At 44.3% G+C, this 12,786-nt stretch overlaps 1 protein-coding gene across 8 annotated transcripts in view; it reads left to right on the forward strand.

Moving 5' to 3' along the window:
• The window catches only part of ARL5A (ADP ribosylation factor like GTPase 5A), a 50,424-nt gene that overhangs the window by 10,694 nt on the left and 26,944 nt on the right, over positions 1-12,786 (forward strand). For 7 of the 8 annotated variants that reach the window (XR_004539588.1, XM_033945897.1, XM_033945893.1 and 4 more), the window contains one exon: positions 1,813-1,873. The exons of the other annotated variant lie outside the window; for it this stretch is intronic. Coding sequence is in view for 3 of the 7 variants with exons in the window: in XM_033945893.1 (XP_033801784.1) it covers positions 1,813-1,873 (61 nt within the window). In the remaining 4 variants the exon portion in view is untranslated. The remainder of the gene's footprint in view (positions 1-1,812; positions 1,874-12,786) is intronic. 8 annotated transcript variants of the gene reach the window in all.

Genomic DNA, 12,786 nt, shown 5'->3' on the forward strand with positions numbered 1-12,786 from the left:
GGAAATCCATTGCTTATTGCTAGGATAAGCAGCATAAAATGTATTTTACTCTTTAGGATCTTGCCAGGTAGTTGTAATCTGGGTTGGTCACTGTTGGAAATAGGATACTGTACTTGATGGACCTTTTATCTGTCCCAGTATAGCAACTCTTATGTTCCTATATTCCCTCATAACATAAGAAAGTGTTTATTGCATCAGCACTGAGAGACAGGGATTTAGTATTTAGACTTAGAGAATGACACGAAGACAAATTTGTCCCCATTCAACCAGGATTTATCTCCATCTCTGTCCTGTCTCCACAAGTTCTGTCCCATCCCTGCAAGCTCTGTCATCATTTGCACAAGCCTAGAACAAAGCAATATAATATTTGCATGTCATAAAATTTAACTCTATTAGGAATTGGCACATTTTCACCAACTCCGACTCCAGTAACCCAAAAATTGCTTCTGACTCCAACTCCATAGCTCTAAAAGATACATACAGTGATGTAAGTCAAAATTGTAGTTTACAAAAGTCAATCAAGGGGTTAGCTTGAGGAGGTCAGTGCCTGACCCCTCACATCGTCACACACTTTTGAGGAAAATAAATTCTGCCCAAAACCAGTTTGTACTTGTATGATAGCACTATGTTATGTGCCAGGTATTTTACATAGGTCACACTCCAGTTATTTAAATAATTTTTATGTGGCCATCTCATTTCATTTCTGTGCAGACCTCCTTCTGTATGCCAGCAATGGCCTTCAGTGAAACTCACTGAATACTAGCTATTGTACTCTCCTATATCCTTCTCTATAACTCTTACTGACTGTGACTGTACAAAGGCCTAAAAAAGGCTCCTTTTGAGGTCTCAAAGATGTTTACTTAAGTCATTACAATGCACAATTTAAATTTTGATATGTGTGTACTGATATGAATTCTTTTTTATTTTTCATTATATTTTATATATATATATATATATATATATATATAAATATATATATATATATATATAAATATATATATATATATATATATATATATATATATTTTTTTTTTTTTTAACCACTTTGACTTGGAGCCCCTTTTTCAAACCTGCGATAGTGAGTCCTGGCGGGCCAAATGCAACGCATCCCATAGGAATTAAAGGGGCTGCATTGCATTTGCCATGCTGGAGTAGCTGCTCTGGCTTTGTAAAAGGGGCCTTTAATGTATGGTTTTATTAAATTGAATTCTAGTACAGAAGGTGTATCATTCTGGATGGTCGGGCAATCTCCCCATGCTCTTAAGTTGTACAGAAGGAATCCAGTCCAGGGTTTCGATTCCTCCTCCTAGGAATCCAGTCTAGGGTTTCGATTCCTCCTCCTTCACCAGAGGGCTCTGCTGCCTCTTTCAGTTTTTTCTTTTTCATGCGAGCCAGAAGGAGTCTTTCTGATCTGCTCTGTATATTTCTTTATTTTTTGGCCTTTTACTTGAGGCCCCTTTTACAAATATGACACAGCCCATAGGAATTGAATGGGCTGTGCTACATTTGCCATTCAGGAGTTGCTAACCTGGCTTTGTAAAAGAGTACCTTAATGTATGGTTTTATTAAATTGAATTATTTCATCAGCATTTTCTTATGGTAGTGGTACAGTTCCCTTTGTGCCTGTTTTCTACTTTACTGTACAAGCCTCTGGTTTTCGTTTTGTTGTCCAAAATTTTCATACACAGAAGGTACTGTTATATTTGTTAGTGTAATTGTCATCACATAAGTCATTTAAAAAATATATTTTTATTTCAGATACTTAGTTTTAGTTTGAATTTTATCTAGATTAATATATCATCTTTATTCCAGAGCACAAAGTCATAATTGTTGGGTTGGACAATGCAGGAAAGACAACAATTCTTTACCAGTTGTAAGTATAAACTTACACATGTAAAATTTTGTTCTGAAATACATATGTATTTATACATTAGTCTTTTGTTCCTGTCACTGTAGGAAATACAAGATTAATCGATGTGTAGAAAATAGAGAGTCTCATATATGATATAAGTCTATAATTTAAGGAAAGAACAAAAGTACAGTACTTTGAACTTCATGATAAGGGCCCTGTTTGAAATAGCACAGTTGTGGAAGTCCAGAATACTCTGTGTTAAGTCTACGTGTAAAGCATGTCATTCAAAGGAGAAAATATAGCTGAGAAAGCAATAACAAGAATAACAATCTGGAGCACTGGATTTTGTTTCAATTTTTGTGTGTAAAGTAAGAATTGCTCTAGCTTTTGATGTGTCTTACATATTAATCAAGATACTGAGCATAATTCTAATTTTATTAAGCCTAGTATTTTCACTAGCAGCTTGTAGAATTAGGTATTATTTTTGACTGAGTAAAAACAGAAGTTCCATTCTCTGGACCAAAAGTTAAATGAAGGGATTTCTCGACATTCAGTAGCCTATGAGAGAGCCAAAAAGAAAAATGATAAACCTGTCATGAATTCATTAAAAATGGAAGAGTAATGAAATGGTAGAATGTTTTCACTCCCTTATTAACTTATAACAAGGATGTACATCATAGAAGCTGCACACTTAGGCCCCAATTCTATAAATAGCACTTAAGACATAGGCCCCCAAGTAATACAGCACATAGCACCTGTCATCCTTCAGTTAGGCACTTTGACCTGGATTCTGTAACCAGCTCCATTGTTGGCTGCCGCCAACCACATGTCAATCATGCGACGGTGCCAGATACAGAATTACTCCTCCGGCAAAGGTAGGTGCCAGAAACGTAAGCCAGGTTTTCCTGGCCTGCATTTCTGGCACCTACCTATGATATGAATCACACCTCTATAGGCGTTTTAAACCATCTTGCGCCACTTCTGGCTTTAGCCATGGCCACAGTGGCATTAGATGGCTTAAAAAGCCTACAAAGGCATGATTCCAGTGCTGGTAGGTGCCTTGAAACTAAGTTAAAAACATTGTTTTAGCTGCATGTTTTATTGTATTTACTGTGGACATTAGTTCATCAGTGAACATAAACAATGCGTAATAAATCATTAGACCAACAAGCTTATTTTCAGCTGTAAGTAACACAGTATGTATTTTAACTTCTTTCCATGTGCATTTGCTCACAATTCAGGTTTAGATAGAAAATTAATATAAATTATCTCAGGACAAGCAGGCAGCCTATTCTCACATATGGCTGACGTCATCAGCGGAGCCCGGATGCGGAAGCTCGCAAGCAGACTTGCTTGAAGAAACTCGAAATTTCGAGTCGACCGCACCGCGCATGCACAAGTGCCTTCCCGCCCAGCGTTGGGCGCGTCTTCTCAGTTTTCCGTGGAGCCGAAAAGTCCGTCTTTGACTCTCTGCGTTTAACTTCGTTACTTCGTGCCTTCTCTGAACCACGGTTTGTATTTTTTTCTTCACCAATCACTGTTCTTGCTTTATTTCTTTTATTTTTAGTTTAAAAAATTTTTTTTTCAATCTTCCAGGGCAGGCCGCTCGGCCGCAGTCTAAGGGCTTCGATCTTGCGGCGGCTATTTTTCCTTCTATGTCCCGGCCTGTCACAGGCTTCAAGAAGTGTAGTCAGTGCCAGCGTGCGATTTCCCTTACGGACCCACTCCGTCGGTGCCTCAAGTGCCTTGGGCCGGAACATCACCTGAAGTCGTGCGAGAACTGTGCTACTCTTCAACCTCGAGCGCTTAAACGTCGTCATCTTTTGGTGGAGAAGCTGTTCGGGATGGATTCTTCCTCCAATCCCTCGACATCGAAGGTGCCCTCGGCCTCACCTTCGACCGAGATTCCTCCTGCTTCTACTGCTTCCACCTCGAGCCTCATCAGACCTTCGTCGTTTGCAGCGGCTCTCTCTTCGACGACACCTGCTGTATCTTCCCCTGTTTCCTCAGGTCAGATAGCTCAGCAGAAAGTTCCAGCAGTGGTGCTTAAAGTGCCTAAGACGTCCAAGTCGAAGCACATTTACATTGCCTCAGTGGAACCTACAGCCGAAGCAGGTGGTCCGGTTTCAGACGTGGATCCATCCTTGCCTGCTTCTTTCCAGACCATGTTGGAGAAGCAATTCATTCAGTTTCTTACTAATATGGGACTGAAGCTTCTTCCTCTCATCCAGCCTGGGCATTCAGCAGACTCCCGCGAGGTCGAGCTGCTTCCTTTGCCTCAGTCTGAGCTTACATACTCTTTGCAGGGAGCAGAGTCTCTGCGAGTGTCTGGTCCGGCATCCAAGCACGTGAAACAAGGAGCAGAATCTTTGCAAGTGCCTCGGTAGGAATCCTCACACTCTATACAAGGAGCAGAGTCTTGGAGCTTCGATCTACAGCCTCCAGTCTTATCCATTCTTTGGTGGCATCGGCTGCTTCTGTCTCCGAGGCAGTCTCCTCAATCTTCGAGATCTGCTTCCAAACACTGTTCTCACCGACGATCGAGGCCTTCATCGAGGCATACTTCCAGGCATAGTTCTTCTAAAGCAGTGTTCTTCAACCTTTTTACACCTATGGACCGGCGGAAATAAAATAATTATTTTGTGGACCGGCAAACTACTAAGACTGAAATTTTTTTTTAAAAACCATCGCCGCCCCGTCCCCGCGAGCTCGGTCCCACAAACCATCTGATCCCATCCGCACAAGCCTCAAATAGTTATAATTTTATATTGAACATATTTTATTAAAGTATAAAAAGAAACAATATTCTATACAATTGTCATTTTATAAATACAAATAATACAGGGCAAAGATCAACAAAACCCCTGTCTCCCCTCCCCTTCACATATATCCCCTCTACTATCAAGAAAACTGAATAAGCCAAATTATTACAGAATGCTACACAAATATCATGTAACAGAATACCACAGTCACACATAACAGGAATAGTGTTAGGGGAGTAGAACTAGGGCAACTGCCCCCTGGTCAGAGAGAGCCCTAAGCCAGCTGGAAGCTAAAGAAGCACTGCCTGGGCTTTGCACTCCCCAATTATGTCTAGCAAGATACATATTTCAAATCTGATATATTTGAATCACAAGATAGAAATAAAATTATTTTTTTCTACCTTTTGTCGTCTCTGGTTTCTGCTTTCATTGCCTTTTCACTCTCTTCCAGCCAGTGTCTGCCCTAAGAACATAAGAATTGCCACTGCTGGGTCAGACCAGAGGTCCATCATGACCAGCAGTCCGCTCACACGGCAGCCCTCTGGTCTAAGACCAGCACCCTAACGGAGACTAGCCCTACCTGCGCACGTTCTTGTTCAGCAGGAACTTGTCTAACTTTGTCTTGAATCCTCGGAGGGTGTTTTCCCCTATAAAAGCCTCTGGAAGAGCGTTCCAGCTTTCTACCACAGAACTTCCTTACGTTTGTACGGAATCTATCCCCTTTCAACTTTAGAGAGTGCCCTCTTGTTCTCCATGCCTTGCAGAGGGTGAACAACCTGTCCTTAGCTACTAAGTCTATTCCCTTCAGTACCTTGAATGTTTCTATCATGTCCTCTCTCAATCTCCTCTGCTCAAGGGAGAAGAGGCCCAGTTTCTCTAATCTTTCGCTGTACGGCAACTCCTCCAGCCCCTTAACCATTTTAGTCGCTCTTTTCTGGACCCTTTTGAGTAGTACCGTGTCCTTCTTCATGTACGGTGACCAGTGCTGGACGCAGTACTCCACGTGAGGGCGTACCATGGCCCGGTACAGCAGCATGATAACCTTCTCTGTCTCTTCAGTCCAGCATCTGCCCCTTCCATTCACTGTCTGTCTTTCCCTGCCATCTCTCCTCCTGCCCCCCTCCCAATTTGGTCTGGCATCCATCATCTTCCTTCTGTTCCCCTCATGGTCTGGCATCTCTATCCTTCCCTCCCCCCTGTGGTTTTTAGCATATCTCTCTTCTCATTTCTTCCACTCAGATCTGATATCATTCTCTGCTCTCTCTTCCCTTTTCTTCTCTGGTCTTCCTTTTCTATTTTCTGCCTCCATCTAAATTAAATTCTTTCTTACTATTTAGTCCCGTTTCCCTCTTTTCACTGTGTCTACGCACAGCTTGTCACCCCTTTACCTCACCCTTCCATTATCTTACTATTTTCTTCCCCCTTTATTTATCTCCTCCTTCCATCCAGTATGTGTTCTTTCCCCACTTCCATTCAGCATCTGCTCTCCCCTCTCAACTGACATCCATCTGCCTTCTGCTCTCTCTCCCTTCTTCTCACTTCCATCATCTGTCCCCTTCTCTCTCTCTCATCTCCTCCATTCCATCATCTGCCCCTTCTCTCTCTCCCCTCCCCCAACTTCAATCATCTGCCCCCCTTCCCCTCATCTTTGTGGGTCACTTTCTTTCCCCTGAGGGTGGCTCATGTCAGAGGGGAAGCTTTGGCCGAGCAGAACCGCTTGCAAGGAACAGTGGAACTTACTTGGTTGATGTCGATGCTGGGGCCCGTTGCCATTTGAAGGAAAAAAAAAAAGGTGGAAAAAAAGGGACCTGCAAAGGCGAGAGGAAGGGAAACCTCCAGGACAGCTGCTCTTTGCCCTCCTTCAGCGGGCCAAGAGTCCAGACCAACAGCGGCAGCTCTGTGAACTTCTAACTTCGGCACAGAGCTGCCCCTAATCAATAGTTTAGCGCGGTTTCATGAGGCAGCCTCGGGGCCTTTGATAGCCGGCCCGCTTCGATGATGCGATGTGGGCCGGCCTAGCAAAGGCCCCGAGGCTGCCTTATGAAACCGCGCTAAACTATTGATTAGGGGCAGCTCTGTGCCGAAGTTAAAAGCATACAGAGTTGCCGCTGCTGGTCTGGAGGTGCGGAGACAAGGCAGGAGGATAACGCGGTGGAAGGCAGGAGTCCCGGCACAGCGACTGCAACAGGAAGTTGCAAGTCAGCTGACGCCGGCCTTTCGTTGCGGCGGGGACCGAATCCTTCGCGGACCGGCAAGATTTTGTTTGCGGACCAGCACCGGTCCGCGGACTGGCGGTTGAAGAACTGTGTTCTAAAGAACGTCCCTCTTCAACTAAGCCTTGCTCTACTCCTACTTCGACTAGACTGCCGACTCCTCGCTCAAGGTCTCCACTTCCGAACCTCGAGGATGCAGCGGTTTCGATTGCTTCATCCAAGTCTCCATATTCTTTTGATGCCTTTTTCCTGCCGAAGCTTCATCTTCGACCCAGGCTGCCTTGACATCCTCGAGTTCTTCTCAAGGCAAAGCATTGGCAGATCACCTATCTTTCTCATCTTTTCTTCATCAGATGGCTGTTGACTTGGATCTTCAATTAGATGCTGGTTCCAAATACTCTAAGGAGTACCTCAAAGTCATGCATCTCCCTCAACCTCCGGCAGAGTCACTTAAGCTTCCTCTTCACAAGCTTTTGTCTCAGACTTTTGGTCGATGCCTGGAGACCCCTTATACCAGGGGTGCCCACACTTTTTTTGACTCGCGAGCTACTTTTAAAATGACCAAGTCAAAATGATCTACCAACAATAAAATTTAAAAAAAACACAACGCACACTGTTCGCATAGAATTGTTAATTATCATTCCTATTCCGGGGTTCAAAGAGGTCAAAGCAGATGACTCTATGCACTGTCACCTCAGTAACAACCATACAAAAATAGACAAATACCCACCCCCTCCCTTTTTACTAAACCACAATAGCAGTTTTTAGCGCAGGGAGCTGCGCTGAATGCCCAGCGCTGCTCTCGACGCTCATAGGCTCCCTGCACTAAAAACCACTATTGCGGTTTAGTAAAAGGGGACCATATTGTAAAATATAGACAGCAGATATAAATTCAGACACATTTTGATCACTAAATTTAAAATAAAATCATTTTTCCTACCTTGTCTGGTGATTTCATGAGTCTCTGGTTGCACTTTCTTCTTCTGACTGTGCATCCCATCTTTCTTTCAGCCTGTATGCTTCCTCTCCTCCACACCTCATTCCCTCCCCCAACTTTTTCTTCCTATCTTCCTGACCTTTCTTTCTTTCTCTCTTCATGCCCCCTTTCTTTTTTTCTGTTTCTCTTCTTTCCTTCTGTTTCCCTGCCTGCCCCCTTTCTTTCTCCCTGCCCTTCCCCAAGCCACTGCCGCTGCCATCGGGAAACAGGACCCAAACTCCACCAATGAATAACGCCGCCCCATGCTTTCTCTGTTTCGGGCCGATCAATCGTCCTCTCCCCGACGTCAATTCTGCCGTTGGAGAGGAAGTTCCGCCCAGCCAGGCAGCGATTGGCTGGCCCGAACTTCCTCTCCGACGGCAGAATTGACGTCGGGGAGAGGAAGATTGATCAGCCCGATAGATCATCCAGGACTCACTTTGCCTTAGCGAGCTACCGGTTGATCACGATCGACCTATTGGGCACCCCTGCCTTATACCATACTGCCTATTCCAGGCAAATTGGACTCTAGGGATAAAACTGTACATCGCAAAGGGTTTGAAACTCACAGGTATCTCATCAGTCCCTGCTAGTCGAGTCCTCCTTGAAGAGGTCCCATCCTTCCAAGGTTTATGCCGGAAGGTAAGGGAAAACTATGGACAAATTTGGATGTCGCATCTATCAAAATGCCATGATGTCATTTAAAGTCCTCAATTATAATTTTCATTTTATTACTTATTTTGAGTTCCTCATTTCTCTATTACCAAAATTCTTGACTTATTTGGATACTCAAAAGCACTTTGAATTTCAAAGCACTTCTTTATCACAACTCTGATTACATTTCCTCCAGTCATCTTATGATGCCTTCGAGTTGTCTGCCCGGGCAGTTGCTTGCTCTGTAGCCATGCGTTGCCTTGCCTGGCTTCGTACCATTGACATGGACACTAATCTTCAGGATCGCTTAGCTAATATTCCTTGTGCAGGCAATGACCTCTTTGATGAATCTATCGAGCAGCCACCAAGAAATTGTCTGAACATGAAAAATCCTTTGCTTCTATTGTCAGACCTAATCCAAAGCCAGCTCCTGCCAAACCTACACGCCCTGCTGCTATCTATCAACGGCGTTCTGCTCCGAGGACGGCTCCTTACAATCGCCCTCCTCTTAAAAAACAGCAGCCTCAGAAGCAATAAAAACCTCAACCTTCTGCTGCACTTAAGGCTACACAGCCTTTTTGACTGTTTAAAACAGAGCATAACCTCCACTGTTCTGACTCTGCCTTCTTTTCCCCCTATAGGAGGTCGTCTCCATCTTTTTTTTTTTACCACCGATGGATGTCAATTACATCCGGCCTCTGGGTATTGACCATCATCAGGGAAGGATACTCTCTTCATTTCACTCAGGTTCCACCAGAGCTTCCTCCAAGAGAGTATCCTTCCAATCTCTCATTTAGAAAGATTGCCCTCACATCTGCTCAACGAGTCAGTGAGCTGCAAGCTTTAGTTGCTGATCCACCTTACATGGTATTTCATCATGACAAGGTGGTCCTTCGCACTCATCCTAAATTCCTCCCTAAAGTGATCTCGGAATTTCATCTCAACCAATCCATTGTTCTTCCAGTCTTCTTTCCAAAGCCTCATTCTCATCCTGGAGAAATAGCTCTTCATACTCTGGACTGTAAACGTGCTTTGGCCTTCTATTTGGAACGCACCAAATCACACAGAACTGCTCCTCAACTTTTTGTCTCCTTCGAGCCCAATAAGTTGGGACATCCTATCTCTAAGCGTACCATCTCCAACTGGATGGCTGCTTGTTTCTCATTCTGCTATGCCCAGGCTGGATTACCCCTACACAGTAGATTCACAGCCCATAAAGGTAGAGCAATGGCAGCTTCAGATCTACACCTATTGAGGAAATTTGCAAGGCTGCTACTTGGTCCCCGGTTCATACTTTCACCTCTCACTATTGTCTGGATAGTTTGGCCAAACAGTATTACAAAATTTATTCTCTTAAATTGGCAACACTCCCACAATCCCATTTTGGTTAGCTTGGAGGTCACCCATATGTGAAAATAGGCTGCCTGCTTGTCCTGGGATAAAGCACAGTTACTTACCGTAACAGGTGTTATCCAGGAACAGCAGGCAGCTATTCTCACAACCCACCCACCTCCCCTGGTTGGCTTCTCTGCTAGCTATCTGACCTGAGGAGCTGCGCCCTACGCTGGGTGGGAAGGCACTCGTGCATGCGTGGTGTGGTTGACTCAAAACTTCGAGTTTCTTCAAGCAAGTCTGCTTGCGAGCTTTCGCATCCGGGCTCCGCTGATGACGTCACCCATATGTGAGAATAGTTGCCTGCTGTCCCTGGATAACACCTGTTACGGTAAGTAACTGTGCTTTCTGTACTTCCCCCTCCCCTCCTTAAGGTCCTTTTGTCTTCCCCCCCACTCCCCGATCCAGCGTCTCTAAAGCAACCCCCTCACGATGGGCACAGCCTTACCTCTGCTGCTTCCCGCAAACAGTGACTGTCAGGACCTCAGACTTCTTGATTGCAACTATCCTCGTCTCCGTTCTTCCCTCTGGGCTTATCACAGTTGAAAGTTAATTACGGCAGCCTGCAGAGCAAATGTAGCAGGCTGCCGTCGGCTTCTGTAGCACGTTCTCTCTGCCGTGGTCCCACACCTCCTATAACCTCAGGGGCGGGGATGTGCTACAGAGGCCAAAGGCAGCTTGCTATGTTTGCTCTGCAGGCTGCCGTAATTAACTTTCAACTGTTATAGGTCCAGAGGGAAGAACGGAGGACGCTGAGGGGGAAGCGTGTCATCTGAACGCAGAGCGCCTGGCTAAAAGATGCTAAAGACGCTAGGTAGAACACTGGCTCAGCGATCTACTGGCATTGCTTTGCGATCAACCGGTAGATCACGATCGACGTTTTGGGCACCCCCTACTTTATGCTCTTGAGGAGATAGAAAAATATTGAACATACTGTAAAGTGAATGAGCTTGTCTTAGCAGTCATGGGAAAAGATTGCTTTACTGGTTCTAGAGCAGTGGTCTCAAACTCAAACCCTTTGCAGGGCCACATTTTGGATTTGTAGGTACTTGGAGGGCCTCAGAAAAAAATAGTTAATGACTTATTAAAGAAATTACAATTTTGCATGAGGTTTAAAACTCTTTATAGTTTATAAATCTTTCCTTTTGGCTAAGTCTTAATAATAATATTGTAATTTATAGCTAAAGAGACATATGATCTAGAAACTTTTATTTTACTTTTGTGATTATGATAAACATACCGAGGGCCTTAAAATAGTACCTGGCGAGCCGCATGTGGTCCCCGGGCCGCGAGTTTGAGACCACTGTTCTAGAGGGTTCAATCCTGAGGGAGCTGCATGAGAAGAGTGGAGCAGCAGCATAAGCTGGGTTTCTCCTCTGAAGCTTTCAGAGTCAGGCCATCTAGGGAGGCCGTATGGCTAGGGTTGTCCTCCAGAAGTTTCTCACTTCGAGGAAGGCATGGCACGTTCGGCTGGTTGTGGCTGCACCACCGGGCTGTTGGCTCAGCCTTCTAAGTGCTCCTCAGTCAACTGCCCTTCAAGAACGATTCCTGTTGAGGAAGTTCTGGAAATGTTAATGAAAGATATGGGTGAGGCTTGACCTCTCCTGCTTCCTGAACTCAGGCAGAAAGATTCTCAGTGACCCTTGGCACTAGAGGTTGCCACAGGAAGTTGAGCCATTTTTGGGCTGACCGATTCTTATGGCTGCAGAAAGGCCCTTTTGACTGAACTCCTGAGTCTGGTTTTTGAAAGGGGTCACATGTTTGCATCCTCCAGTTTGACCATCCTTGCCATTATGGGACCTTCCCTCAGTTTTGTTGATGCTCTCTAGGGCTCTGTTTGAGCCACTGAGATCAGCTACCATTAAGGATTTTCTCTTAAGCCAGTTTTTCTAGATCCAGTTGCTTTGGGTCAGAGTTGCTGTAGGCTGTACCTCTCCTTTTCAAAGGGTTCTGTGTCTTCGCACAGTTTCTTCCATCTTATCTCCATTCCATGTGAACCGGGAGGTCTGTTGGCCTCACTTATGGAGGAGGGCTCCAACATTTCAGCTCGGAGATTGCATAAGCTGAATGTCCAGCACACGTTGCTGCATTATTTGAAGAGGATGGATGAATTTCCTCTTTCCGTATATTTCTTTGTCCTTTTTCATGGCCCTGGAAGAACCAGGCATCTTCCAAGGCCTCTATTTCGAGATGGACCAAAACAGCTATATAGTCCTCTTAAGAATAGACAAGTGTCCTCAGGATTAAGGATTCACTTGAGCATTACATGTTGGTCATACTAGCCAGAGCACATGTGGGTTTTGACAGAGCAGTCATTTAGTCAGGGGGACCTTGTCTTTCCCTGCCCAGTGAATCTGCTTGGGTACATCTCACTCATTCAGAACAGTGTAGCTGACACTAAGAAAGGTGAAATTATCTTATCTTGATAATTTTCTTTCCTTTAGTCAGCCATACTGCTCTGAAACCTGTACTTGGAAGACTGAGGAGAAGTGCTCACAGGGTACACTACATCTTCCTTTTTAGTCTTAAAAAAAAAAAGAGAAAAAAATTCTTCTATATGCAGGGTAGTGAGTGCCATGATATGGTGTTATGTTCGCTTAATAAGCATTGCAGCTACAGTGGTTAATGGGTCATGGATATGCATTATGAAGAGACCTGCTGCTGTTTGGCAGTTGCATACTGAGCTTTTTCTCTGAGCAACAAACCTTAAACTGGTGAGATCACTTGAAAATCAGTTTTTCCCCTATCTCCATTTGTTAGTAGGGGGGATAACACCCACTTATTCAGAATGATATAACTGACGAAGGAAAAGAAAATTATTAAGGTAAAAACATAATTTCTTATTAAGATAAAACATAATTTCACCATATGACCCTAAAAAGTAGATTATTTCAGTGGGATTGCCATATCTAAGCTAATTGGGTATAAAATTGTTGG

Source organism: Geotrypetes seraphini, chromosome 5, assembly GCF_902459505.1.
Source record: "Geotrypetes seraphini chromosome 5, aGeoSer1.1, whole genome shotgun sequence".
Classification (NCBI taxonomy): Eukaryota; Metazoa; Chordata; class Amphibia; order Gymnophiona; family Dermophiidae; genus Geotrypetes; species Geotrypetes seraphini.